We start from the raw sequence: 26900 nt of genomic DNA, 5'->3' as shown, positions 1-26900 counted from the left end.
CTCTTGACGGGTGTTTGTCCGTCGGTTTGCGTCTGCTCCCTCTCACCACCTCCGCCGCCTCCCACTCATTCATAAACACACACGCATCGCTAGCTGCGCACTGTTTACCGGGGATTTACGCATGTGTGTGCGTGCGTGCGTGCGTGCATGCGCGCGCGTCCGGTGACTGACTCGGAATGCCTAGCCCCCGTGGCTACGGTGGGAAAATCCCAGATGCTGGAGAAACTTGATTTCTCCTACGTGATTGGGTCATGTTGGCCCGGCCAGGAGGTCTTACAGCCCCTCTCCTCATCTCCTACCCCCTCCCCCGACAAGTCTGGGAGACTGCTCTTCCCAGTCTAATGGAAACAAGGCCTGGGGAGAAAGAGAGAGAGAGAGAGGGAGAACAAGAGAGGGTAGATCTCCCCTCAACCTCCACTTCCATCCCCGGGGCCCCTGAGGGCTCGTTTCAGGCATGTGCTATAAATTTCCTGACCATATATTCCCAAGTCGAGTTCATTTTTCCAGAGCAGCCACACATGTGGTGTATATCTGGGTTTAGATTATGGGCCGGGGGTAGGAGGAGCCGAGCGTGGCCCTAATCCATTAAAGTGGCCACTAATTCTGTTTTCACAGAGGGCCGTGTGTTGTGACATCATAGTTTCTTCCTTCCATTTTTATGTTATGGACTCATTAATTCCAAAACAGGCCGCCAACTATGTCCTGTGTTAAAATACCCGCTCCTGCAGCGTTTCCCATCAGTCAGCGACTATGTTTACCCAGATCTTCCCGCTGCCGTGGTTGGTTACGTAACTCTTTGCATTAAATCACATTATGAGAAGGAGCTCTTCTTCTTCTTCTTCTTCTTCTCCTTCTTCTTCTTCTTCTTTCTTCTTCTTCTTTCAAGCAACGTATGTTGACGGGGAAGCTTGCAGGGGTCAAAGTTTGTATAAAGAGGCCCGAAGAATGTGAAACTGGCACGACAAGCGTGCACGGCTATTGTTTCATTGAATGACAAAGCATGTAATGCTGTCAGGTCTGAATGCACTGGCCGGAGAAACGCATGGGAAAACATTCAGACCACTGTCCGGCAGCTGGTTCCTATTAGAGCAACGAGGGTCTAATCACAGAGGTTGCATTTCCCTCTCCATCACTCTCACTCCCTTCCACCTCCACCTTTTTCTCCTTAGAGGCAGCGAATGTAAACTCAGATCGTGTTTTATTGATTGTAAGTATCTTTCAAGATGTCAAATTTTCGTCACCTCCGTGATGATGTGAAAAAAAGCATTTGAGCCACGGCTCTGCAGAAACTACTTTAAAATACAGCGGGCAGGGTTACCCGTCATTCATCACCACAAATGATACAGCAACAGCGTGACCTTAGTCCCCGCAAAAAGAAAAACTCAAACAGGAAAACGCTGTTTACATTAAAAGACGAGCGCAGTCCCGGGAGAGGAAACCAAAGAAGAGAATGTCAGCGGTTGGTCTTGCAGTTTCCGCTCCGATGACAAAAGTCTCACGAGTCGTCCACTTGGATGAAAATATCAACCCATTATAAAAGCTATCGTCGTGTTCCAAGTCACATACATCTGGAGTAAACAACATTTTTGAGAATTCACAGAATCAACTAAACCCAAACTGGCAACATAGTGGAAGATGCACCACTATCCTCTCAACTTCTGAAATGCATCTATGATGTTTGCTGATAGCTGCTCACGGCTGCCAATCGAAAAAGCAGAATAGTGATTACCGTCATATATGTACAGTACCGTAACATGTGACATCAAGGGACTTTCAGGTCGTCTCCCTCTGAAAACTTCAGCCGCGTTGAGGTGCTGCTCAATTCTTCAACTGTGTCATGGAAAAGTGCCATTAGTAGCCGCTAGCTAGCTAACGTGCTCCTACTCATGAGACACATTTTAACCAGGAAACAATGTTGGGATATGAAAGTGAAAAAAATTGCCTGTTTCACCACACAAATAGTCACCTACATCTGTTTGCAGTTCACTGGTGAAACAAAGACAAACAAACAAAAAGCGAAGAGGAGGCTTTTCTTATCTTGTCATTTGCAGAAAATGCGCTGGAACTGCACAGAACTGTGCGATTTGGAACACAAGCCATGTCCATTTGAATGTCACGGTTAGCAGCATCAATGAAACTCACTCATCACCTACAGTTAAACAAGAGTGCCTCAAAAAAAGTAAAATGTATACATGAAAGAAAAATTTACTATTACTATGATTTATTACTTTTTTGATTAATTCGGCCTTAAAATGAACGCTCGACTCATCGGCCACTTCTAAGCTGGAGGCACAGTGCAGGTATTGTTTGAATCCGAGCGACAACGGCGCGCCGCTCCTGCTCAGGCCCTTAACTTTTAAAGCCGATGAGCCGGAGAGCGGGGAGAAAGCAGGAAGTCTGTTCTGCCTCCACTCAATATGGCTCTTTGATTACTGAGCCAAATTGTTTAATCAGGTCTGAAACCACAAGAAAGCCGCAGTGCTACACTGCCCCGGGACAGAGGCCCCCTTCTTTAACCGCGGGCCGTGTGTTTTCTTCTTATCTGGGTGCAGGTGGAAGGGCAAACTCCCCAGTGGCTCCGCTCAATGTGGCCCAGAATGCTGCTCGGGGGAGAGGACGCGGCATTTCGGTGCAAAGCCTGGCCACGTGCTCGGCCAGGAGGAGAAGGGCAGCGGGCCCAGAACAGGCGCAGACTTTTTGCCTCCTCGGAACATCTGGAATCTCTGTGGTTTCTGTGGGAAATATGGGAGGCTGGTGGTGGAGCCCAGGCCGTTTGTGTATCTGAAGCAACTGTGTCGTAATGGCCGTGTCTTGGAAACTGTGTAATAGTGTGTGTTTGTGTGTGTGTGTGTGTGTGTGTGTGTGTGTGTGTGTGTGTGTGTGTGTGTGTGTGTGTGCTCGGTCAGGGGATTACTGCCAGATTCCATACGAATGAAATTGCACAAATCTAATTGATTTAGATGAGGGAGAATTGCTGTTTGCGCTGCAGCAGGTTGGACGGAGCAACTTCTCAGCGCAGCTGGATCGCCAAGTCTGAAATATTGCACGTTCATCCGCTCCAACCTAAAGTGTTTTCAGAAGGTTTTGAGCACTGGATCGGCCTCCGTCGAGTTGTTAAGACAGCAACACGTGACTGCTGCAAGGAACCTTTTCCCTGCAGCAGTCACGTCAGAGGGAACACAAAGAGGAACAAGGAGAAGCGACAGCGCTGACGGCGGTTATGTCGACGTTGTTGCTTCATTTTTCACATTAAAAGACAAACAAAGAAGGGCCCTGAAGTCTTTCCACAGAGGAGGAGAGACTGTGGTTTCACTGCGAGGTAGTCGGGAGAATCCATTTGTCAAAGTTTCTTGAGCTGACAGCGACTCACTCCAACAGCGTTAGGCTAACGCAACTTCAGTCAGTTCTCGTGTCCTTATGGGACACACGCCTTTTTACTTTGAGTGTCTTGATTTTGAAATCCTTGAATATTCCATCTGGCATTGCAAGGTCAGACTGGAGCCTGTTGACCACTGAGCAGCAGGAACATGAAGTAGTGCGGCCCTTCCTGGCTCATTACTTCCTAAATCTTATTTCTGCCTTTCTCCTTATCTGGCAGCTGAATGCTGGACCAACCTGCTCGCCTTTGTGTGCTGAGACACACACACACACACACACACACACACACACACACACACAGGCCAGTCTCTATTGACTGGCCTGCGTCTTGACCTGAGTCGGCTAACCACGTCTCCTTCCACTGACTTTACAAAACCCAGACCTGGATTCCTGAAGACACACACATACATACACACACACACACACACACACACGCACTTTCAACACAAGCAGCAAACACACACACACCTTGTTGAGGAAGTCCTAATGGTTTGCTGCATTTAGCCCGTCTGAACATAATTCAGACTTGGACAACTCAAACGTGTTGTTTCCTCGGGCTACAGCAGATGAAAGTGGCAGATGAAGCCTTTATGTTTGGCACGACTGGTTCCCGTGATTTACACCAGGGCAATAAATTGTAACCAAACTTGACGGGAACCGTTGAACGCGATGATCTCACCTGCTCGGCAGAGCCTTGAAAGCATCATTAAATGCTATTACGCGCTATTATATGGATGATAGGTACAGTAATTGCGATTGAAACATTGAAAGGCTTCGAAGCAGGTTAACCAAATAGTCTCTCCCGTGTTTTCACAACTTCGACAAATTGCTGTGTACACAGAGAAAAGTCTAGAAATACCGCCAGGAGGCTCCTCCCTCTGTCAAACAGCCCGGCTGGCCTCCGCGCTCACAGGAAACCACAAGTCATTTTCCATCTTTCCACGTGTGGAATTTTGCATGCGCTCGTCATGGCAGCAGCGCCCTTTATAGTCTGTGCAGGATCTACAAATGATGACTCAGTTGTAAATTTAGACCATGATGTCACCGATCCGGCACCTGCTAGGCAACGGATAGCCGAGGGAGCGAGAGGCTCGCGATGCCGCCCCTTGAAAATGGATTTTCCTGCTGCGCTTCAACATGGAGCAGACGTTAAATCATGACACTTCACGCTGTCCAGCCCTGGATTGTAATAAAAGCACGCTGCACGTTTGAACGTTTTCCTTTCCAGAGCTGTGGAAAAACATGTGAGCGTGGCTATTTTTCCATACATCTCACATATTGTCTTTGGTAACAGTGCGGTGAAACACTTTCTTGCCAGAAGTCTGTTTTAGCCTTGATTTGCGACTTTTTCAATAATATTTGGAAAGAATCTGTATGATTGGAAAGAGGAGGCTGCAAGGAAACACTGATTGTGATTGGATGAACCCCCTATCTAGAAAATTCAAAATGAACCAATCAGATGTATTTACCTCTAGTAGTAAACAGGCTTCCTATTGTGTGCAAAGGACGAGGCCATACGTTAGTTACTCTTCTGTGCCTAGAAGTGGTGATATGTGATTTTCTTGACAATCCAAGTGAAAACTAAGACCAATATGATACCATTTACAAAATGATTATGAATTTAAAAAAAATAAAATAAAAAACATTTTTGGTCTTTTAGCTGCGGTCAGTATGACAGCGAATACTGAGTGAAGTGCCAAATCAATCAAAAAAATCCAGACGTAACTTAAATCTGGAATTGGGCCGTCGTAAATATACAACAAATGTTCTTCAGACTGTTTGACGACAGCTTTGGGACGGCCGTTCACTGTCCTTTACATCAAGTTCCAAACTGTGTTGAGAAGTTTTCCCTCTTGGAGCAGATCCACAAAGAGCACTCCAATGAGCGGGGTTAGCAAAAGAGCAAACAACCCAATGCTGTGATTCAATCCTTGCAGTACTCCGTACTGCTCCCCCCTTTGGGAATAATCTGACCCTCAGCCCGGACCCAGAAGGAGATTTCATAACAGAAAAAAAAAAAAAACAAGCCCGCCGATTAGCGACAATAATCTTGCTTACAGATGACAGCATCTGAAGTCATGGTCACCCAGCGGTGTTATGATTCCGCCTAAACAGGTGACAAGCTGTTTCATATGTCCTCATCTGTTTGCGCAAACCCCCGTTGTGTGTGTACGGCTGCCTCTAGCAGAGAGGCTGCAGCTGTCCGAGGTCACAGCCGGCCTCGGCGGGCCGGGTGAGAGCGCCGGCCGGCCCCGGGACTGGAGCAACAGCTGAGGGACAGGCACGAGGCCGAAACAGATAGCACCAGCCCGCGGTCACGCATTAGCAGCTACACATATTATATAATACCTTCATCCAGGGCCGCACTGGTGGTGCATCAAAAAAACAACACATGCTGATGTGGGAGCCGCAGAGCCGTCAACATGTTCCCAATCTGGCTGTTTACATTGGCCGGTGTCATGTCCGCAGGCGGGTGAAGGATTGCAAGTCCACTAGGCAGCTTCACTACAGATGATGTGGGTCTGTTTTGACATGTCAAGGTCCAGATTTTTCTTCCCTGAGAAATGTGGAAAAGTGGAGGTGCTTTCGCAGAAAGTCCACCAAATGATGATGAGGAACGATCAGAGTGAAGGATCTCTGGAGGAGGCAACCCAAAAATACAATTATGATATATTTTTTACGACAGCTGGTTCAGACCAAGCATTACTTTTTTTTGGAAGTGGGGTTAAGGGGCGTAAGAGAAGTTTTCATTGCGTAGACTTCTAACTTTCTGTATTGTTCTGCCTCACACGCATGAAAATTCTGTTTTCACAACAAATCCCAACAATAAAAAACAAAGCAGCAGGATCCACTGTGGGACATTTTTGTGTCTGAACGGCAGCTCATTAGACTGGCAGTCGCAGCTGGGCCCGGACTCACTAACTGGTCTCAAGTTTAGACAGAAGCCTCGAATATGAAGTCAAAACAAAGAAAAAGTTTTTAGGAGACTGTCGTTTTCAACTGCAGCGGCAACTGTCAGGAGCCTGCCGGGCCTCAGGAGGCCTTCACAAGAATGGAAAAGTCAGATTTCTCAAGATTAACAGTCATAAGCAGAAGAAAAGAATTATTATTCTTTATTCTAGTCAACTAGGCCCAAGCACAGTCTGGAGAACTGTTGTCGTTGCAGTGTCGCACTCATATAAAACAGCATTGCATCACATGACCATGATCTACTTCTATCTACTTTTTATGTAATTGAAAATATTACAGTCAACAACGTCCTGCACTTTGGTTAACTTTGGTTCATGTTCATCCTGTAAAGACCTCCAGCTTCACTCCGTCTCCAGCGTAATTTGGGAAAACTGGGAATGACCAAACAAATCAAACCACCCACGGACGGTTTCTGAGAAAAGGGGAAAGATGGAAACGCTCAAACACATCCGCTTGCTGCTCTCTCCCACTTTTCAGGGAGTCATTAACACCTACATGTGACGGAAACAGGGTTCTGTGTAGCTTTCCTGTCAAACAGAGAAGGAGAGAGAGTGGGAGAGGGGAGGAGAGAGAGGGAGAGAGAGGGAAAGAGAAGGAGAGAGTGGGAAAGAGAAGGAGAGGTCTCCGATGGCCAATCGAGCAAGATTGAAAATGGATTAAAATGGTGAGAATGTGTGGGGATTGGCACAGAGTGTGAAGGGTGGTGGTGTTGGGGGAGCGTGGGGGGCTTCGACCAGACACCTCAGCGCCATTTCAACTCTCCTCTGCATTCGAAAGGTGGTGTTTATCGTCACAACGCTCCATGACCATTTGTTTATGTTCGTAAAAAAGTCAAGAGTTCTGCATAACTGCTTCTCACTGGACCCTGTCGTTCTCTCTCTCTCTCTCTCTCTCTCTCTCTCTTTCTGTCTGTCTGACTGACTGAACGGCCCCTCACAAGCGATTATTTCTCTCTGAAACAAAAACCGCACTGACAAAACATGCGGAACAACGGAGAGAGAGGGAGAAAAAGACCCAACCAGGTTCGTTTCGAAGACTTCAAAGATCTTCTGAGAGTGAAGTCGTCCCTCTTTTCTGGACTTTGTCACTGCCAAAGTCTGGCTGCCGGTTCATCGGCTCGCTAATAATTCATCAGCAGCGTTCCGAGGACGAACGCGGCGGCCTCCTTCTCGCCCAGAGGAAGCCATTTGTTTTCACGCCGCGATTGCAGGGAACCGTGGGAAACAAGTTTTAAATCCAAAATCCCGCCGCGTGAGAGGGAATAAGGTGCTCGGCTCCGTCGTCTCCTCCAGACTTGAGGAATACTCGAGAACTTTTAAGTAATGCCTGCAGAACGTAAACATTCGCGAGGGGGGATTAACAGTAAAGCCTGTTTTTTCCCCTCTTTCCATTTCTGAGCTCATCCATATGCGGTTTTGGGTTCAAGCTCTGGGTTTTGTCTTCAGCCGCAGGACTTTTCAGATTTCTAAAAAAATATAAATATATGTCTGAATATCAGTTTTCTTTTTTTCCTTTTTCTGTGTGCAGAAGTCCGTGAAATGTGAGAGATGCGACGTAAACAAAAGTCTGTCTGCATCGGAGCTTGTAAAGCAGATAAATCACAGCGAGCGCTGACAGTTTTTGGTTTGGCTTCTAAATCATTCGGAGCGCGTGCTAATCTGGTGTTTTTTAATGAACGGCTCTGCACGACATCAGGACTGATTAAAAGATGCTGCAGAATATCTGATGTCACAGCAGCTCTCGGTGTGAGTCGCCAGCAAACTGCACCGACACTGTGAAGATAATCACACAATTTCTGACGCGATATCTAAAGCAAAAATAAAACGCCCTGCCACTGCTGCTGCATTTACATTTAAGTAAAGAAAGACCAAAGGCCGATACATAAAGTAGTGGGGGGGGGGGGGGGGAGTTTTCGGACATCCTTAAAATTTTAAAGTCTCAAATATTACGAAATATATGCTGCAGAATGCTTTTGCGCTTCATAAGGTATGGCTGCATTTTACAGACACAAAAAATATCAAAACTAAACTCTTGCACTTGCTATGGATGTGTGGCAAGGAGCAGTATATATCTTCTTCAAACATCCACTTTCCACCTGGACGGAACAGAGCACGTGCTGAAGGCAGCATGTGCGTTGCAGGTAATTGGACTAAAAGAAACTGCACTTGGTGCCTTGAGAGTGATTGAGAGTGAACAACCACTGGTACACAGAGAAAATATAATAATTATTGATGCTAAACCAAATTTCATGAAAGAATTTGTTTACAAGGAAATCATTTGTCTGTTAAATCACATGTTTGATCAGATGCAAGCAGGAATCCAAGACTGAGCCGTGGCCAAGTGGTGCGCAGCACATTGACAGAGCGTCGCTATTTTGGATCTGGACCCAACGAATGTGCTTTCCCCTGCTGGACAATGTCAGTTTAATGAGGTAGTCAGCGTTGTTATGGTCCGTGCAGAGAACCATCTGGCCACCTCGTATCCGTGTCGTGGCAGAGGTCTCCTCAGCACCAGCTGGAAAACGCCGACGGGGAATATTACACCCAGAGTGTCTGACTCTGTGCCAGCTCTGTCTTTTTATAACAAACGTTCAGTTTTTAAAGGCTTCAACACCTTCTTTATGGAACATCGCTGTTTTGTTTTTTTTGTTTTTTTTTACTCACACGGGCGACACGTCCCCGCGATGTTCGCCTCAGCCGAGACGGCCCATCGCAATAAATCAACTGAGCGCGGTGACGAATGCAACTTTGGAGAGCCTCCAAGTCGTGTTGACGAACTCATCTGTGTTGTTCCCGGTGGTCCGACGCTCAGGTTTCCAAGAATTACGGGCCGGAATGAGCAGCGATCGGTCACAGCTGATATCTCATACGCGGCAGGGGGACCACACATTACTTCACCGCTGCGTAAGAAAGCTCCGCGGAATGTTTCTCGCACGCCAGAATGTCCACTTGTGCGGTACCATCATCCCCGAGCAGAGGTCATGTGAGAGTGCAACCTGAGCCCAAAATGGCATCCGCCGTAATCCCGCAGCTGCCCCCCCGAGGGCCGCATCGCACGGGCTCCAAATATTTTCCCCTCAGCGGAACAGACACAATGAGCTGGCACGGCGCCTAATTTTAACCGGGTCCCCGCGAGTGGTCGACGTGTGGAGGGCCTTTCAAGTGGGAGAGCCTCTCTTAAGGCAGAGGCCGGGAGCGAGCGCGGAGACAACTGTGGCCATTTGTCTCATTAACAAAGAGCCGGGGATGCCACCGCGCAAGCCGGGACACGGGGCGCAGGATTGACCCTCATGGAGATCACTCAGCAGCCGGGAGGAGATTCCGGCCGGGAAAAGAAACTCTTTTTTTTTTTTAATAGTAACAAGCAAATTAGTTTGAATATTTAGAGTGTGATGAAATAATCCTTTGGCATTTTGATTCAATTTTAACTACATTCCACTTGAACTGAGCAGATGACACATAAATTGTGTTAAAAAGAAAGATTCAGTGCCTGAAGAGTTGATCTGCTGAGTTCAAGATAAAATAAGAAGCTGAAGTCAAAGCCGCAGATCACAGCTGTTCTTAGATCACTGCTCTAGCTTCCTGCGAATCAAGAGGATTGATTTTGAAATCCTTCTGCTCCTGGACTTTAAAAACACTTCACAGTCTGGGACCTAAAAAAGAATCCCTTTAGGAGGCATCCAGAGCGCTCAGATCCTCCGAAAAGAAGCTGAATTCCTGTCTCCAGGACTCGACATCAGCAGCTTGAGGCGGCTTTAAGTGTTTTTGCCATCAGTCAACTCTTTAAACAGGTTCATCCAGAGGCCCACAGAAACCACCGTCTTCCTTCTAATAAATAAATCTCCTTTTTCAAATAAATTCTGTCCATGTTATTTTTTTAGACTCTTTTGAAGTTTCCATTTCTTACAATTTATTAGTATCACGTCTTCTGGTGGTTTAAATTTTCTGCCTTAATTTTTGTTTCAAAATAAAGTTGCCTCGCCAGTCGCCAAAGCTGGACTGGCTCGACATCCTTGTCAGATTAATGTGAACAAGATTACCTTTAATATGAACAAGACAAAATATAGACAGACAGGCTGCTGAGGTCAAACAACTTTTTCAAAAACAAATCCGCCAACATCCCATCAGGCCTTTGCTGTTATCACACCGGCTCTTGTTTTCACTACCTGCTTAACCTTTTTTTTTCTCTCTCTCAGGGTCACCAAGTGCTATCCCAGCATGCACCATGAAGCATGGAAGACAGACACCCTGGACCGGTTCCCAGTCCAGACCGTATGCGGACAGACTGAGCGGCACGCACGCACAACATTCTTTCAACCCTACCTGAAACACATGTCTGGCCAGCAAAAACAGACAGAGAAAAGGTAGAGCCAGCCATCAAACCTGACCGGAAGGTTGAGTTTGAGGAAAGGGTGGAGGAAAAAAACGAGGATCCCTTCTTACCTGCTGCAGCTGCGTTTGTCATCTTATTCAATGTCTGCAAGACACAGGAAGAAACAGAGGGTCAGCAACTTGCTCAAGCGAACCAACAGCAAATATGAAGATGTTTTAAGAAAATTCCATCTTTAATGTCCTTTGTTTGCTCAATTTTGCAGAAAGTATTTGCAGTTCAATAAACCAGCCCTTTGTGACGTCACACAGGGAACGCGTGGAAGGTCCAACTAAGCCGTGGTTTTGAGCAGGAAGCGAAAACCAAGTGTTCTTGCTGAAGACCACAAACAGAGGGCTAACTATGCTGTTTCAGGAGACCTATTGAGGACTTCAGCTAATTACTCACACCAGCCAGGTCTGCTGGAGACAGGAATCATAAATAAAGACGCTAAAATGAACCATTAAGTGACGCATGTTTCACAAGTGACCATTTGAAACCTGCCTGAATTGAACGTGACACCACAGAAGCACCTGACCTACATACACATGCACTGAGCAGCATTTAAAGGAAAAAAGACAAAAGTTCTGTGGCTTCCGAGCTCCAAGCTGGTTGAAAATCCAGTTTATTCACCTTTACACAACACCGTTGAGGAAAAAAAAAAAGTGGGGGGTGACATAAGTGGGACGAATGCACCTGTGTTTGCACTTTAACCTCCTCAGTGTACACAGGAGAGAGTGAGGGGCGGAGCTCTCACAAAAGTCATGGATGTATGTATCTGGTTATTGACTGCGAGATTCACCACCGCCTGGCAGAATTCCACCCGGACGCTCGGAGGGTTCAAAGGCTGAATTTAATGCCGCGCCGGCGCCCCCGAGCACGTTTTGCACACTCTCAGAGTGATAAACTGCACATCTTTTCGGAGGGACGGGCTGGGGAGGCTTCCTCTCCGAGAAAATAAGTCTCGGCGGAGCAGCTTCAGACCCACTTCCAGCTGCAAACTGCTGAATATTGAGCGCTCCCAAAAATCCAGATGGCGGGCCCCGGCGGAGATGTGCCAATTTGACAGGGCTTTAAAGTCTCACTCTCTCTCACACGCACACACACGCGCGCACGCACACACTTTAACTCGGCAGCAGAGGCGGAAAGCATCTCATGCCGACGCACCTCGAGCCCTGACCCACTTTAAAAGACACATCGGCCCAGTTCCGTCCGCCAGCAGTCAGACGGAGGCAACGGCTCCCCCTCTCAGGACGCGTCTCTCCGCTCACACCGACGAGGACGATCACACGCGGTGACAGGACCGACCGGGTGAATGATGGGTGCTGTCTCGGCACAAATGACACCCGGCGTAAGAGTCAACAGCGGCCAGAAAGGTCAGTCGGTGCTGACTGCCTTCTGTCCTGCCCGTCCCTGTCGGCACTGATTAAACGTTCAGGAGCCTTCAACCCAAATATGTCCTCACACAACAACAACACGAGGGCCTCAGAGACTGCTGGCCTCGACATGATGTGCTGTGAAGAATGCTTTGGCAATGAATAAGACCGACCACGTCACGTTCAAGATATGAAAGTGTGAAAATGGCCTTTAATGCATGTGAAATCATATGATATTTGGCACATTTTCTGATTGAGTCATAAATACTTATGTGATCATTTTAAATTTGAAAAAAGTCTGGGCATGGGAAATTTACATTTGTTGGTCAGTTACTGTCTGATAAATTTTGCTGTTAATCATAGATTTCTCCCTTTTTTTCCCTCACAATTTTATTTTTTATTTTTCCCTACTTTAAAATGTTTGAGTTCGACTACATCAGCAGAACTCATTCAAAATACTGTCTCGTTTCCAAATATAATGAACAAATCTGCGATCGAATGAGCGAATGACCCAATTCAACTGTACAACTACCATTCATGCACGTTGGAAATCCGGTCCAAGTTCACCTCAGAACTCCCGAGTTCATCTCCGAGCTCAGCTTCATATCTGATGCATCTCTGCACCTTTGCACGCCTGGAGTGAATTATCGCTCTGCTGGACTTTTACATTGTCCCTCATTGTCTGCATGAAGCGAATTGTTACATGTCTCGTGATAACTGCAGAAGAGAGGGGTCACAAGTGCATTTTTGGTCATGGCTCTTTATGAAAGTCTCTTGACAAAAGGGGCAAAAAGAAGCTTATCATTAAGTAAATAAAGATATTAAGGATTTAAAAAAAAAAAAAGAGAGGGGTGGGGGTGAACCGGCCAAAATCTTAGTTAACACCCGGCACATTCCAGCCGAGATTAGCTCAGCCTGCATGATGTGCGGCAGATTGGGGCAGATATGAAGTGCATTCCACTTCTGATAGATCACACGCAGGCAGTGGGGGGGTCAAAGGTGGTCAGGCAGGTGCCAAAAACCTTTACCAGATACTTCCATAAAACATCCCTGTGTGAAGTCAGAGGCACCAGCCCACCCCGTAAATCTGCTTGCTCTTATACTCAGAGACGGCAATTCGATCCGTCCCGGCGTCCGGGAGGGTCAGATTGACACCAGATTTCTTATGTAATTCTCAGAGGCAATTTCTCTGCACGTGCGACACTGCTGTCAGACCATCTGTTTTGGGGAAACTTTGCATGGTTGCAATTAGCGGGGAGCAGGGGAAAAAAAGAAACTAGAAACAGCCCAGAGAAAGCTGTGGGGTGATTTTGTTTTGGAATCACACCGTTTTACCCACTGCAAACTGTTTCCATTCAGCTGCGCCAAGGCTGAAACAGACAAACTCACTGAGGCCGGCCACTGCCTCCAAGATTACATAATACAACATTGATCACCTGTGTTCTGTCGTTGGCTGAACAACCAGCTCTTCTCACACTTTACACTTAATTGCGACGATTCTGTCCATTTACACTGAGTTGTTTGGGCTGGAAGTGGACCTTGCCTCAGGTGGAGTCTGTTACCCTGCAAACATCAAACCTCAAGTCCAGGAAAACAGATCCTCTAATTGTGTTCATCTCTTTCTCTTGTGTGGGATGTTCAAAGACATTGCTTGCACCCAGGTTTTTTGAGTTCCTGTTGACTTTGTATGGTCTCCTGCCGGTCTGACCAGCCTCCTCTGACCCCTGACATCAACAAGGCCTTCTAATCCACGCAACTGCTGCTCACTGGATAGTTTATCTTTTTGGGACTGTCCTCCTAGAGACTGTGATGTGGTGAAAATCCCTGGAGACCAGAGCAGCTCGTTTAGCACCAATAACCATGTTCACCACGTTCAAAGTCAATAAAAAGCCCCTTTCCTACAAATTTCTGATGCTGGCTTTGAACTTCAGCGCGTCGTCTTTGCAACATCTACACGTCGAAATGCACTGAATCACAGCCACATGATTGGCTGATCAGATATAGGCATGTACATCGAGAATGTCTACTTCCCACAAACACCTTCAAAAGCGTCTCTGAGAATCTGAAATCCTGTAACATCAAAGGTTCCGCTGCAGTCAAAATACTCTTGTCTTCAACATTTGCCGACATTCCCAGCTGTCCTGAAATCAGGCTTCAGCCCGAGCCACTGTGACTTTCAAGAGGTAGCTGTGGTTTCCACACAGACAGGTGGCAGCACCTGTGAGAACTAATCTTCCTTTCTTTTAAACTTGGCTCATGCAGACAATAAAGAAATATATATTATAATGGCCCTGATATTAAATCAGAGGGCTGCAGAGAATCCGGAAATACAGAATTAAACGAACAAGACTGAAAGTATGTGCGTGAACTCCGGGTGCTTAGACAGGGAGGTTGAGAGCCATCAGGAGGCACAAAGCACAAGCTGCCAGGGTCTGAATACAAACCCTGGCTTGCATTCTGCAAATCTTCCACTTGTCTGTTTCCTTTAAGGCTGCTGAATAGTGACATTTATATACTTTGTCCTGCAGGAGTGAGTCCTGTTTGTTTGAGAAAGCCCAGCTGACCTTAGTCCAAACGCAAACCGCAAATATTTACAGATGTAGAGGAAGAAACAGCTGCACTACAGGGAATGCCAGAATTTGGCTCAGCTGGTGATGAGTTTATCTTGAAAAAGAATGAAAAAAGAATGTAACCTCTGTTATGGGATTGTTGTTTTTTTGTATTTCTGCCAACACAAAAAAGTGATGTTGGGTTTTAATAAATAATTGTATTAATGTCACAGAGATTGAGGGTGAAAAAAGTGCTTGAATATTTAGGTAGGTTCTTCAGTTTTCTGTAGAAAATCTAACTCCAAATATTTGAAGAGCCGGAGTGTTGTGTTTGTTTTTAATTTAGTTAGTTCTAGTGTGTGTGTAGTTTTGGTATTGAAGGTTAAAGTAGACAAACAACAGAGATCATGACCTAACAGTTTAATTTGATACTGCATTTGATCATATTTAGGCAAACCAGCTCCAGAATAAAGGCTCATACAAAAACTGTAGCGCCAGGTGCTTCACACATAAAAAACTGCGGAACAAATGTCAAGTCCCACCCCCGATCTAAACCCCCTGATGTCAAACATGTGGAAGAGTGTGAAATGGAAATTAGATATCAAATGGTAACTAGGCATCAAATGGTAAAATCAAGATGTGACCATCAGGAAGCAACATGAGGAACTGGGAATCACTGGACTCAAGCAGACACTCAGTGAGGACAAGAAAAAAAAAAACAAGGTTTATCGTGAGAGGGTCAAAATAAACAGGAGGCAAACAACTTAAATAAAAAGTAGTAAAACAAACAAAATATAAATATAATGCTGAAAATAATGAAGCATGTTCAAAAGGTGAAAGGAAAACAAATCAAGTGTTGGAAAAAATAAAACAAGTATATAAAAATTATATCATGTGAGGAAAGAAATGACAGTTGAAAGAAGTATTACAACAAAACAAATGAATGATGAAATAACTTCAGAACAGTCAAAGCCAGGTTGAAAAAGTGGGACTTGAGTTTAGTTTTGTACACATCAATGTTCAGCGGAACCCTCAGGTCTCCGCCAACATAATAAGTTTAAAAGGCCAGTGGCAGACTGGAGGACCTGAAGATTCTGGAAAGCCTCAATAGTAAAAACCAGCCTGATAAACAGACGGTTCCAAGGCCGCTTTGAGCTTTAAAAAAAAAAAAACCTGTGTAATGATCCTAAAACCCTTTCGTATATACGGAGAACCAGTGCATGGAACTCCAGACTTTCCAGTCCAAACCACTCAGATGATTTCCTCATAGCATCGCCGTAACCGTGCACAGGAAGCTTTAATTCCTTGAGCTGCTTACCGTCGTTCTCTTGGCCGCCGACCCGTCTCGGCTCGGACGTTCCCCTCCGTCCGCCCTCTGCTCTCGGACGCTCCGGCTGGACGCGGACTTGGCCGCCGCTCCGCTCTGCAACAACATCACACAAAAGAGGCTCAAAACGAATAAGACGGACAGCCAGGGCCAAAGAAGCGCTCGGACAGGACGTTCTAAAAACGGTGTCCGGGGTTGCAAAAAAAAAAAGAAAACAGAAAACAAGAGGCCGAGGTCAACTGCCGGGGAAGTGAAATCTCCGCTCTGGATTCAGCCGGACAGACACGGCGCACAAAAGGAGCCTGTGTGCGCCGATCTTCCTCGGACGAGGGCCCGAGATTACGACCCTTGTCAAATATCCCAGTAAAGACGTCTCGTCTTGGCCCCAGTCGCCCGTCATTAGTTAAGGCAAAGTAATAGTGAATGCCTGGGATGGTTATGCAGATGCCTGCGAGGCATGCGAGCCTCTCTCCACCGTTCCTAATGGAGCAAATCATACAAAAACTGCCTTTGACACAATAGCGTCTCTGTGCCGCACATACATTACGGAGCAAACCCCTCCACCCCCCCGACACCCCCCTCCACCGAAAGGGCACTTTTTGTTCCCCCGAACGCTAACTCTGGTGGGATATTCTTCGCGAAACATGCCACCATGAGAGGAGCCCCTTTTTAAAGGAACTGGGGGAGTTGGAGGTCGAGGGGAGTGGAGGGGCGAGGAGGGTGGGGGGTTAAGAAGGGTCCCGGTCGCAAAAAACCTCAAAAGGCACAATGGTCGCCTGTTCCGACCCGGCCGGAGCACTGTACGCCACAGTGTGGCCCCTGAGAGCGGCGGACCCCTCCGAGTCAGAGCCGAGTCGGGGGGGACAGCGGCTGATAAAGCCGGCAGTGTCACAGAAGGAGACGTATCAGAGGAGGCCGCCGCGCTGGAACCTCCTTCACACAGCAGCAGCTCCATTCCGAGAGGGTTCGCCTCAACCCCGAACCAAATTGTGCAACACTTTTTTTTGTTGCTCCCCCCGAGCCCCCTTCCTCTCCTCTGCCGCCCTGGACGATGACATAAATCCCTGACGAACACCTGTTGCTCACGGGTCCGAATAATCTTCTGGGATTTTCCAACCCCTTCTCCACGCGGCAAAGTAAATTGATTTTGGCCAACTTTTACAAGCATGACCAAGAATGCGGCATACATGCCTCTCAGGAATGCGTACAGTACCGACGCCGGCGGCGACCGGGGCCGCTGCTGTCGCTGCGGTTATCTGCACGCTCGCTTCATTTTGACAGTACAGGAGAAGGAGAAGAAGAAGAAGAAGAAGAAGAAGAAGAAGAAGAAGAAGAAGAAAACAATCTTAACGAAACACGCCTCCGGTGATCGTCCGCAGTACGACTGATGTTGATTGATGTTGTGACAATGTTTCGAGCCAAAATATCCACCGAGGCCTCCCGACCGCTTCCCACCTCCCCCCAGCAGCCAGGGGCCAAGTTCCCGCAGGCGTGCGTGGGACGAGCAAGAATGCTGCGCAGCTAGCGCTCCTCCTTTGTGTCGAAAAATTCTACGTCGTTTTTCTTATTTCTTACGCGCCGTCGCACTTGACGCAGGTTTACACAGGCAGCTCTCTGTCTTCCAGTGAAGTAGCGACTTCCAGGAACGCAGAGATGCTGGGGGATGTTATGTTGCGCTTTCAGATGGAGTCCAAACACTGTTTGCTCAAACAGTCGGAATAGATTGGGTTTCACTTGTTGATTGTGGTGCTGAACAGACGTCAAGTAGGAATTCAGTTCCACTTGGGTAAATTGGGACACATTTCATCAGGTTATGTTGAATACTGATGCAACTTCATGGGTGACGGTGTATTAATACAGTTTTCTTCTCCCCTCTGTGAAACTCCAGAACTGTTGCATGGATTAGAGAACACCACCGGACCCTCCGCCGAAATGAAAATTTCAATTGGAACTGAAATTTCAATTTGGGGCCAACTGTCCCTCCTTAACACTCACCTGTTTCTTCCGTGTGGTGCAGGGCGTGCCAGAGGGGGAGGAGCTTGCACTCAGAGCCTCCTCGATGTCTAGGTTCAGACGGTCAAGTTTTCTCATCAGCTGGCTCATGGACTCCGACCAGGAAGCCTTGAACAGCGGAGACTCCTGCAGGATATTCAGGGGAGAACTGAAGTCAAGAGGAGGGGAGTTTCTAGTGTAAATTTCACATGTTAATATTCGATATTTTGAGTCTTTTGTGGGCCTGCGCTACACTTTTTGTTTGCATTAATTCAGTAGGGCTTGAAACATTTGACTTTGTGCTTGTGATCTCAAAGAATCAGCATTGATAGAATCAGTTTGATCCTCAGGGAAGAATTTTTGATCTTGAAATGAAGAACAGTGGGTTTAAAACTGGCATGAGACGTCATTTAAATGAGCTCCAGCAGAATGCCTAGTGGGTGCCTGCCAGGGAGTTATTTAACACAGGCCAGTTTTCTAGTAAGACCAGAACATCTGTCAGTTTACCACTGCCCTAAACCTAAAAAAGAGTTACAGCCGAAGCCAGAAAAGCATCTTGTAAATCGCAGACGCTAGATCAGTGGCCAGCGCCGCTGCCACACGTGGAAATGTGATCTGCTGCGCCGCGTCTCGGGGTGAAAGAGCAGGAGAGGAGGTCTCCAGGCATGTGTGCCATTCCGAGCTAGGATGGAATTCCCTGTGCTGGCTTTCTCGCTTCTCCCCAGACCCCGCATGGATAAAAATAGACCCTCAGCCTCAAGCAGACAGGAGCTGCTGTCTGAGGATGTGGGGGTCCGGCCTCATAAATCAGCGTGATGGACCTCAGTCACCAGGGCATAAATTATCACGGTTGGTCTGTGATGTGAGCAGAGCAGTCGGCTGGGAGAGGAGAGCGGAAGAGTGTGTGTGTTTCTTGCCTGGAGACACACACACACACACACACACACGCACGCACGCACACACACACACACACACACACACACACACACACACACGTTAGGTCAAAGCCTTTCAGGAAGACATTCAGACAGGTGGCAGCCTTCTGTGCCTCAAGAAAGCTTCTCTAAGGTGAAAGGTGGTGAATTAGGGAACTGATGTTTAATGGCAAAGGGTCAACAGAGAGATTTGGTCCCTACGATTTTAAAATAATCTCAAGAATGTTGTCCTAACAGTTCAGCACTGTTTGACACTTTAAGCCAATGGTGGTTATGAAGGAAAAAATACGGAGGAAGTGCAGAAATACTTTCCAAAACGTCATCATTATGTAAGTTTACAGTTACTTTCAGTTGGTTTATCACAAGCGAAGATCAAACAAGCAATATGTCAGAAATGTAAAAAAAAAAAAAAAAAAAAGATCTCCGTAAAAATCATATTTAGCACTCTGTTTGGAGCTTCCTGAAAATAAATGCCAAGTTGCAGCTTACTGTTAGACCTGATGCTTTGTTGGACCTTCCACATTTGGAGGGGGAGAAAACAAGGCGGCTAAGAGGCAAAACCAACACCTTGTTGTTGTGTCACTATCCTTTATGCACTTTATGACATCATAAAAGTGTGGTTGGTCTTTAGAGCTGAGTGTCTTCCTGCACACCTTACGAAAAGCGAAACTAGCAAAAAGGAGGAAAGAATTAACCTTTCTCACTCACCAAGTAAAACAGGTGATATCATCCAAATATGGGACTTTTGACTTCACTACATCTTCAGAAGATGGTGACGACATCACGGACAGCTACAACAATGTGTCCATATAGCTGTTAATCCTTTAGTGTTGACAGGCCTGAGGAAGTTCCAATTACCTCCTAAAAATGTGACTGGGCTCTGTGGATCAAGTTAAAAGTTGCATCACAAAGTCTCTCTTGGGGCATAAGCGTTTCTTTGTCGAATGTGGTCAGCGGAGGTTTTGTGACGACAGTCCCAGAATGTCTGAAACAAAACAAGCGTAGCTCATCCAGGCGAGAAAGGCACAAGGGAACTAAAGAAACATTTTTCAAGAACTTTGACGTTAATTTGTTTGGTTTCCGTTTAGAATAAATACTGATGATCATTAACGGGATTGTGGGAGAGGCCTGTATGAGCAAAACCATTGAAATGTTTTTTCTCCAGCTTTCCAAGAGGCAGCAGGCTTGTGTTGCATTATTCCCCCTAAATTGTGAGGAATTAAGGGACGAAACACCAGAGGGTCTGTCCACCCTACCGGCCACCCAGTGTCAGCTGACCGGGAGAAAGTTCCTCTTTCCAAACGCTGGACATTTAGGAATGACCTAAATGTGGCCAATCACCCCGCTAGTCCTTGGAGGGTTACCTGGGGTCAATGGGAAGAAAACAACAACAAATAATACAGCCTCAGACCAGTTGATATAAAAAAGGGTCCAGGAGTGGATCACTGCATTTTCGACAGCTCAATTTCCTCCCTGCCTTCTTCACAAACAGGAGGCCTTCACATTCTTTCAGGTTGATAAAAGCTGATCAGTGACTAAAGGCGGGCAGTGGTTAGCCAGGCTTCACTGACTCCGTCCTGGAGAGCCACACTACTGCTTCCTCTGCACAGTAGCCTTTATAATCAACGGCTGTTCTGAGGGGACAAAAAGAAGGAGACAAAAACTAACTTTGGACAACTCATCCTGTGAGGCTCAGCGAGTTTTGTTTGGAGCTTGATAAAAAAAAAAAAAATAACATGCCATCCCGTCCCTGGTTATCATACTGGAAACAAAACGTTTGAACAGTACTGATTTCAACAAAGTGCTGATGTGGACCAGCTGCTTCATGGAGTGTTTGATATGAGGTTTATCGGCAGCAGGAGAGCTTTGTGTGCGGATTACAGTCGGCTGTTTAGACACCTGGGACACCTCCCTCCGCCTATGTTTGCTTTCTGTTTTCTTAAGCCTCTGTCAAATGTTAAGTGTGTCCAGCAGAAGGAAACGCTCGAGTAAATTAAAAACTTGAAGTGAAAAAACATAATATCTATGTGTTTTGTATGGTCTGCATTTCCTTTAATGACTGGGTTTTAGGGTTCAGCCACAGTGAAACTGTTCAGGTAGACTGAAATGATTGCAAATGCAGAGGTTTTATTCTCATTTAATTTTCTCCACCTCACTACTGGCCGAGTGGTGTTACTGTGAGTCAGGATGCAACAAACTGAGCTGTGCCCTAGAGCAGAAAGTTTCCCAATGAGTCTCTGGATTGATTGGCAGCTTTAAAAAAAAAAAAAAAAGACTCCCATATGTTTTCTAGTCCAGAGCCTGTCAACGCACCATCCTCAATCCATTCATGACTGAATTTGCTTGCATCACGTTTCAGAAACTGTGTAGGAAGAAAAGTGGACGTTGAGATTTTGTTAGGAAAGGCTGTAAACAGAGGGTTAAGCCTATTGTGTTCTAGACATTTCCAATTGGAGTAACTAGACTAGAGTATAAGATAAAACCTAAAGAGGGAGACCTTTAATCCGACCTTAATGTCAAGGAGCCAGAAATAGACTTCAGATGATGATTCTCACTCATCTGCATCTAAAAAGCCAAGCTTTCCTGATCCTATCAATTAAAAAAAACAATTTTTGTGAAAAGGAGAAAGACACTGCAAAAGTCTCACGCTCTGCACTCCTAATTAACTCCTGCATTCAGACAAACACAAACGCGAGAAACAGATGCCCCAGTGTGGCCCACGCTGCGGCCAAATCTGGAACACATTCACGCTGTCTCTTTTCAGTGACATCCCCAGAAGGTGCCGTTTAGGAATGTGGACACTTCCACAGAATGAGACAAATTCCAGAGAGGGCCTGACGCTGGAGTGAGACACTACCCTTGATTCATCTCCTGGTGTCTCTCCCCTGGGCCCAGGCCCCGGGCCATTGTGTGCAGTCCTCACACCATGGCAACTGAGCTGGTATGAGTCAATCCTTTAGATAAATGCATTAATGTTATCTTCTGGGTAAAACAAAATGTGAGCCGACTATAACTTTATCAGCGCAAATTGGCCACATTGTACGTCCCAACACAGCGGCTTTGACATGGAAATGAGGAGTTAAGTGTGTGAGCTCTGGGCCTGGTGCCTAGTCCGCGCCACCCACAGAGAGTGCCACAGATCACCATGGAGGTGTCCCAATGTAGCAGCCAGTCATGAGAAAGGGCAACGGCTACCTGGCTGCTCGCAGGAATAAATTACACTCTTAATATCCTGCCACGCGGAAAAGAAAAGAGGGGGGGGGAAAAATACAAACAAAAGACAAACCCAACGTAGCCATCTCCACCGAAGTGGAAAGGGTTGAGATATTTGCTTTATTTATTTATTTATTTTAAAGGTTCTTAAATTAAAGCTCAGCTAAACGACGAAGCTAGCGGGGAGTTAGAAGGCAACGCTGGGTCGAAACTCTATGCAGACAGTGCCCTCACATGGCTACTGCTAACAACTGCATCTAGGTGTCATTAAGTAAAAGATTGCGTCTGAGTTTGCTTATTTACTATCTGAACATTGTGCATAGGAGCGCAACAATTGTATGTCCAAGTAATGTATACATGCTTTATGTGTACTTTTTATTTTATTTTATTTTTATTTCGTGTAGGGTTTACACAAATTATGGCTGTAAAGGGGTGATTAAAGATTTTCTTCTTTGAAAAAAAGGTGTTTTGGGTCAAAGACTTCTATTGTCATTAATCTAAATCGGAGTTTCACCTCTGAATGGCGTCGAGGCAAAATTAAGATGAAGTGAGCTTCTATGCAAACAGAATTGTAAATAAAATCTTTTGCTTTGATTTGGCGTTTTATTTCAGCTGCTTGTCTAAATCGGAAGTTTCTGTCAAGAAGAAGCGTTTACCCATGGATACACGGTGCATATATTTGCATATATATCGTGTAAGTTACATAACAGAGTTTGTTTTATCGATTTGATGGTGGCACTAGACGTATCCCCTCATCTGCTGGGTGTCATTTTGCATATCAAGCCAGATTTTCCTCAAACATCATCATCAAAAAGCTATGTGGGGTGGAATAAAAGAAGAACCGCTGCGCACCACCCAGCTGCGTGTTGTTTGTCCTTCTATTCTTAGAAAGAACGGCCCTGTTACGTCATGTTTATGAATGTCCATATGGAGCTTTTAACAGGGCAATAAAGAGCCGAGACGGGAGGTGACGGGACTGTTAGAGAGCGAGGCCACAGCAGAGGCTCCACTGTGCCCCGACTTGTTTAGGATAAAGGGAGCGGGTCACTAACGGCAGGCTAATCCCGGAGCGAGTGTCAAAGCGCTGCTGGCGACTGAGAAAGGAAGAGAGAAAGCAGCAGAGGCTCCTTCCTCCATCAGTGAGTTTTTACGTTCTCCTCCACACCAAGACTGACTGTGTATTCGGCCACAGTGTGATGATGTCACACGGCGGGAAGCACAGAATTAAATGCAGACACAACTCACAACTGGAGCGTTAGGCTGACAAAGGGGGGGGGGGGGGGCTGACTGACACACACGTGCGTAAACGCGCACACACTTCCTGACGACATTAGGTCAGAGCTGTTCGGAGTGGGCAGCTGCACTTCCGAGATTTAAAAAAATTATAGTGAGGGTACAAAAAAAATTTGCCTAGTGTTAGTCAAACGTCTGGATGTGAAAAGCGTCACCATCACGGCATTCAACAGTTGAGTGCACAATAAACTACTGAAGAAAAATGGTAACATTTAACTCAAAATACTCGGCAGAGAGGCATCATCTTGTCTGTTTGGCCATTTAACTGAATATGTGTCATTTCAGGACATGAATCTGGATTTTTATTCCAGGATGTGAGGAACGAAAATGTCCCTTTTGATGCACATGCATTGTTGATTATCCTCAAAACTATTCAGCATTTCTAATGAAACGGCATGTGTAGGCCTCACACAAAAACCCAGTTTCATCCCCTGACTGAAACAACGAGCGACAGGCCGCAGGTCCTGCCTCTGACCTGGGAGGCGTGTCAGTGCCCTCTGTGACATCACAAAGCACTTAGTGTGCTGCAGTATTTACAGCTTTCTGAGAAGTGGGCCGAGCAGAAGAATTGATGGAATAATAAAGCAGATGAGTTCCAAAACTGCCTGATGTGTTTTTTAATTTAAGAATCCAACTATGAAATTGTAAGTTTGTTGCTTAAAAATCTCCCTATGATGCCAAATGACAGCCATCAAATCTCTTCAACATATATTCCAAACGGCAACATTACCTCCTTGCTGCTGTTCTCCCCCTCGGCCTCGTAGCCACAGCTTCTGCCAGCGCTGGCGCTCGAGGTTCCTCTCCTCCTCTGCCTGTCTCTGCCCCTCTGACTGACAGGAGGCTCTCGGCCACGAGGCAGCTCCTCGAAAATGTCGCCGCTGTCATCGTCGCCGCAATCGGGGTCGTCATCTTGCTTCTCCTCGCCGGCCGAGCACTCGTCAGAGCTCCCGTTGACACAGGGCCCGCTGCCGGCTGCCGGGGTGACACTGCAGTCCCAGAAGGTGATGGATCCGGGTTTGTGCTTCACGATGCGAGGGAGAAGATGATGCGGTGCCTCCTGCTCTGAAGAAGGAGAGGCTGAAGGTGGTTCTGGTTCAGGTTTCTCTGTGTGCGATGCATTCACATTATCTGTGTCACAGGGCTGCGGCACCAACTTCAGGTGTTCCTCATCAGGAGTGACTGACTTTTGTTCGGCTTCTTCCAAAGTGTCTGAGCTGATTTTCCGGACAAAATCCATGCCGTTCCTCTGGTTTCTGTCCAGCTCAAACTGGGAGCTCTGGGCTTCTGGGAGGCCATCATCCTCACTCTGGTCCTCAGAGCCGTTCACCAACACTGAGCTGAAAGAGTTTTTGGCGGTCGCCCCCTGCGTTGCAAACAATCCCAAAGCTGTCCGAGACTGACGTCCTTCTAAATTCTCCACAGTCTCCATTGTTCTCTGGTTCTACAGTTCTTCATCGTTCCAAAAGTGTATCCACAGGTGTTTGTGTCTGCTGTGCCGGGCGGCCATATCTTTTTATTGTCCAAGGTGCTCAGTGAAACCACACGGCAGATGCCTGAAAAACAGAAACAATAAATGAATGAAAAAAGGCAAACAAAGAATGAATTGAAGCTCCACGGCGTTGGCGCACGTCCTCAGGAGATCAAAGCCTCGACACTCAGCCAGGTTTCAGCGCTAAACTAAGCCCCTAAGTGAAGCTTGCGGAGCTCCGGCCGTGTGTCACCCAGCGAGATGTTTGCTATGAAATTCAACATCTGGCCCAGACCGGGTTCTTCATGTCTGGATCTGTTTCGCGCACGGTCGCAGTGACATCACCGCGCAGAGGAATCCGACTGCTGTTCCCCAGCAGGTAATTTACTACGCGCTGCACCATTCATCAGAGGAGAGGCTGTCCCCGCTCGACCGTGGTTAACATCCCACTCACCCTTTTATTACAAGCCCCGCTTCAAAACACGCCCTGGAAAAAGTTGGGAGACATCCGAAATCCCCTGTCGCTGCGTTATTGTGCTGCAGCACGAGCACTTTCTTCTTCCTGTTCGTCTTGCATGGATTCACTGAGAGATAGCCGTACAAAACCTGAACTGTAAATAGTTTATATACAGAGCAAGTGAAATCGGGGGGGAAAAAAACGGGAAAACTTTGAAAGTTTTGACTCGAAACGCCTGGCACAGCTGCGCACACGGGTTTCTTTTCTGTGAGAAAGCTGCAGTTGCCAGCCATTGCCATGGCCTTGACACACTTGCCACACACCCACACATGCACACAAACATGCAGGCGCAGTCTTTGCTTTAAAGACAAGAGCAGATAAAAAAAGAAATCCAGAAAGAAAATCTACACAAAAGATATAATCCAATGACAGACACACCGTCTGTATGGATTTGCAAAATAAAAACTCTAAATGACTCCATGTTAGTGAGTGTACAGGAGATTAGGGCCGCTTCCAAGAAGCCCCTCTTTTAAATAACCCCATGCAAAGAGGCTCTTATTATACTAGAATGAATGCAGAGCGGATTCGAATGGGGCAAAGAAGTCACCGAGCGAGAATTAACTGGGAGGGTCGGGCAGCAAAGGCAGGAGCACAACTTATTTATACCAAGAGGAGGAGAAGTGGAATCAGAAAAAGAGGAAAACAGCAGGCATCCAAGAATGTTTCTAATGAGAACAAGTCCTCTCATGTAAAACCAAACCTACACAGACTGGACAGACGTCTGGTAAAGAGAATAGAAATGTCAAAAAAAAAAAAAGTCACGACAGAGCACGAGGGGGGCAAGAGAGAGAGAAAAAGAGCCGAGGACTCACCTGCTGAGAGGGGATAAAGGCTGCCTGTGTTGCCTGAACGCTGTCACTGAGATCATGGCAAAACAGTGGCAGCGAGGCTTGATCCTGTACCAGCACACGGGGTGGGACAGCCCCCCTCGCCGAGCCACACTTATGTCCCCATAGGCCCATTCTGCTTAAAGGCAAGCCTGTCATCTGCGTTTCCCTGCAGGGTGGTGGATGAGGAGGAGGAGGAGTAGGAAGAGGAGGGGGGGGGGTGTCCTGCAGCAGGAGTGTTCAGTTAGCAGCGACTTAACCATTCAGAATATGCGTAAGAGCAGCGGGAATGTGTGCTCGTTGGGAGGAGGGAGAAGGGCGGGAGGGAGCGAGCAAGGGAGAGGGAGGAGGAGGAGGGAGGGAGGGAGGGAGCAGCGGCGGCCGGCACTGCGAAAGGAAGACGAGGTAAAATAAGGTTTCCAGCCTTTTTCAGCGCCGACCACCTGCGAGCCATCGTGAAACTTTTTCTTTTTTTTTCATCGGCGGGCCTGGGTGTGCAGGAGCCGTGACCTAGGCTTCTAAACACCGAGCCGAGGAATGCTTTCAAGTCGGGGGGGGGGGCAGGAAAAAAAGGCGCGAGGGGCGCCGTGATTTACTGGAGGATATTACACAATGATAAAAAAAATGACACGTCTGTGTCAGGATTTGGACATTCTGACCGATAGCGAAGTCCTGTTTTTTGGGGGG

The 26900-nt window shown here is 46.8% G+C and overlaps 1 protein-coding gene across 2 annotated transcripts in view; it reads right to left on the bottom strand.

Moving 5' to 3' along the window:
- Positions 1 to 26411, bottom strand: part of stard13b (StAR related lipid transfer domain containing 13b) — a 61467-nt gene extending 35056 nt beyond the window's left edge. The window contains exons 1-5 of one of the 2 annotated variants that reach the window (XM_076036483.1): positions 26199 to 26411; positions 24132 to 24954; positions 17964 to 18107; positions 15960 to 16064; positions 10791 to 10824 (exon numbers count right to left, since the gene is read on the bottom strand). In XM_076036483.1, the coding sequence (XP_075892598.1) occupies positions 10791 to 10824; positions 15960 to 16064; positions 17964 to 18107; positions 24132 to 24830 (982 nt within the window). In that variant the 5' untranslated portion in view covers positions 24831 to 24954; positions 26199 to 26411. Of the gene's footprint in view, positions 1 to 10790; positions 10825 to 15959; positions 16065 to 17963; positions 18108 to 24131; positions 24955 to 25323; positions 25348 to 26198 lie in introns of those variants that run through there. The other variant, XM_076036484.1, reaches the window with a different exon arrangement.
- Positions 26412 to 26900: the final 489 nt, after the last annotated feature.

This window comes from Nelusetta ayraudi, unplaced genomic scaffold, assembly GCF_046127955.1.
Source record: "Nelusetta ayraudi isolate G7.1 ecotype Tasmania unplaced genomic scaffold, CSIRO-AGI_Nayr_v1 ptg000048l, whole genome shotgun sequence".
In the NCBI taxonomy this organism is placed as follows: Eukaryota; Metazoa; Chordata; class Actinopteri; order Tetraodontiformes; family Monacanthidae; genus Nelusetta; species Nelusetta ayraudi.
Note: the sequence above shows the minus strand (reverse complement) of the source record. Positions and strands in the feature narration are given on the sequence as shown.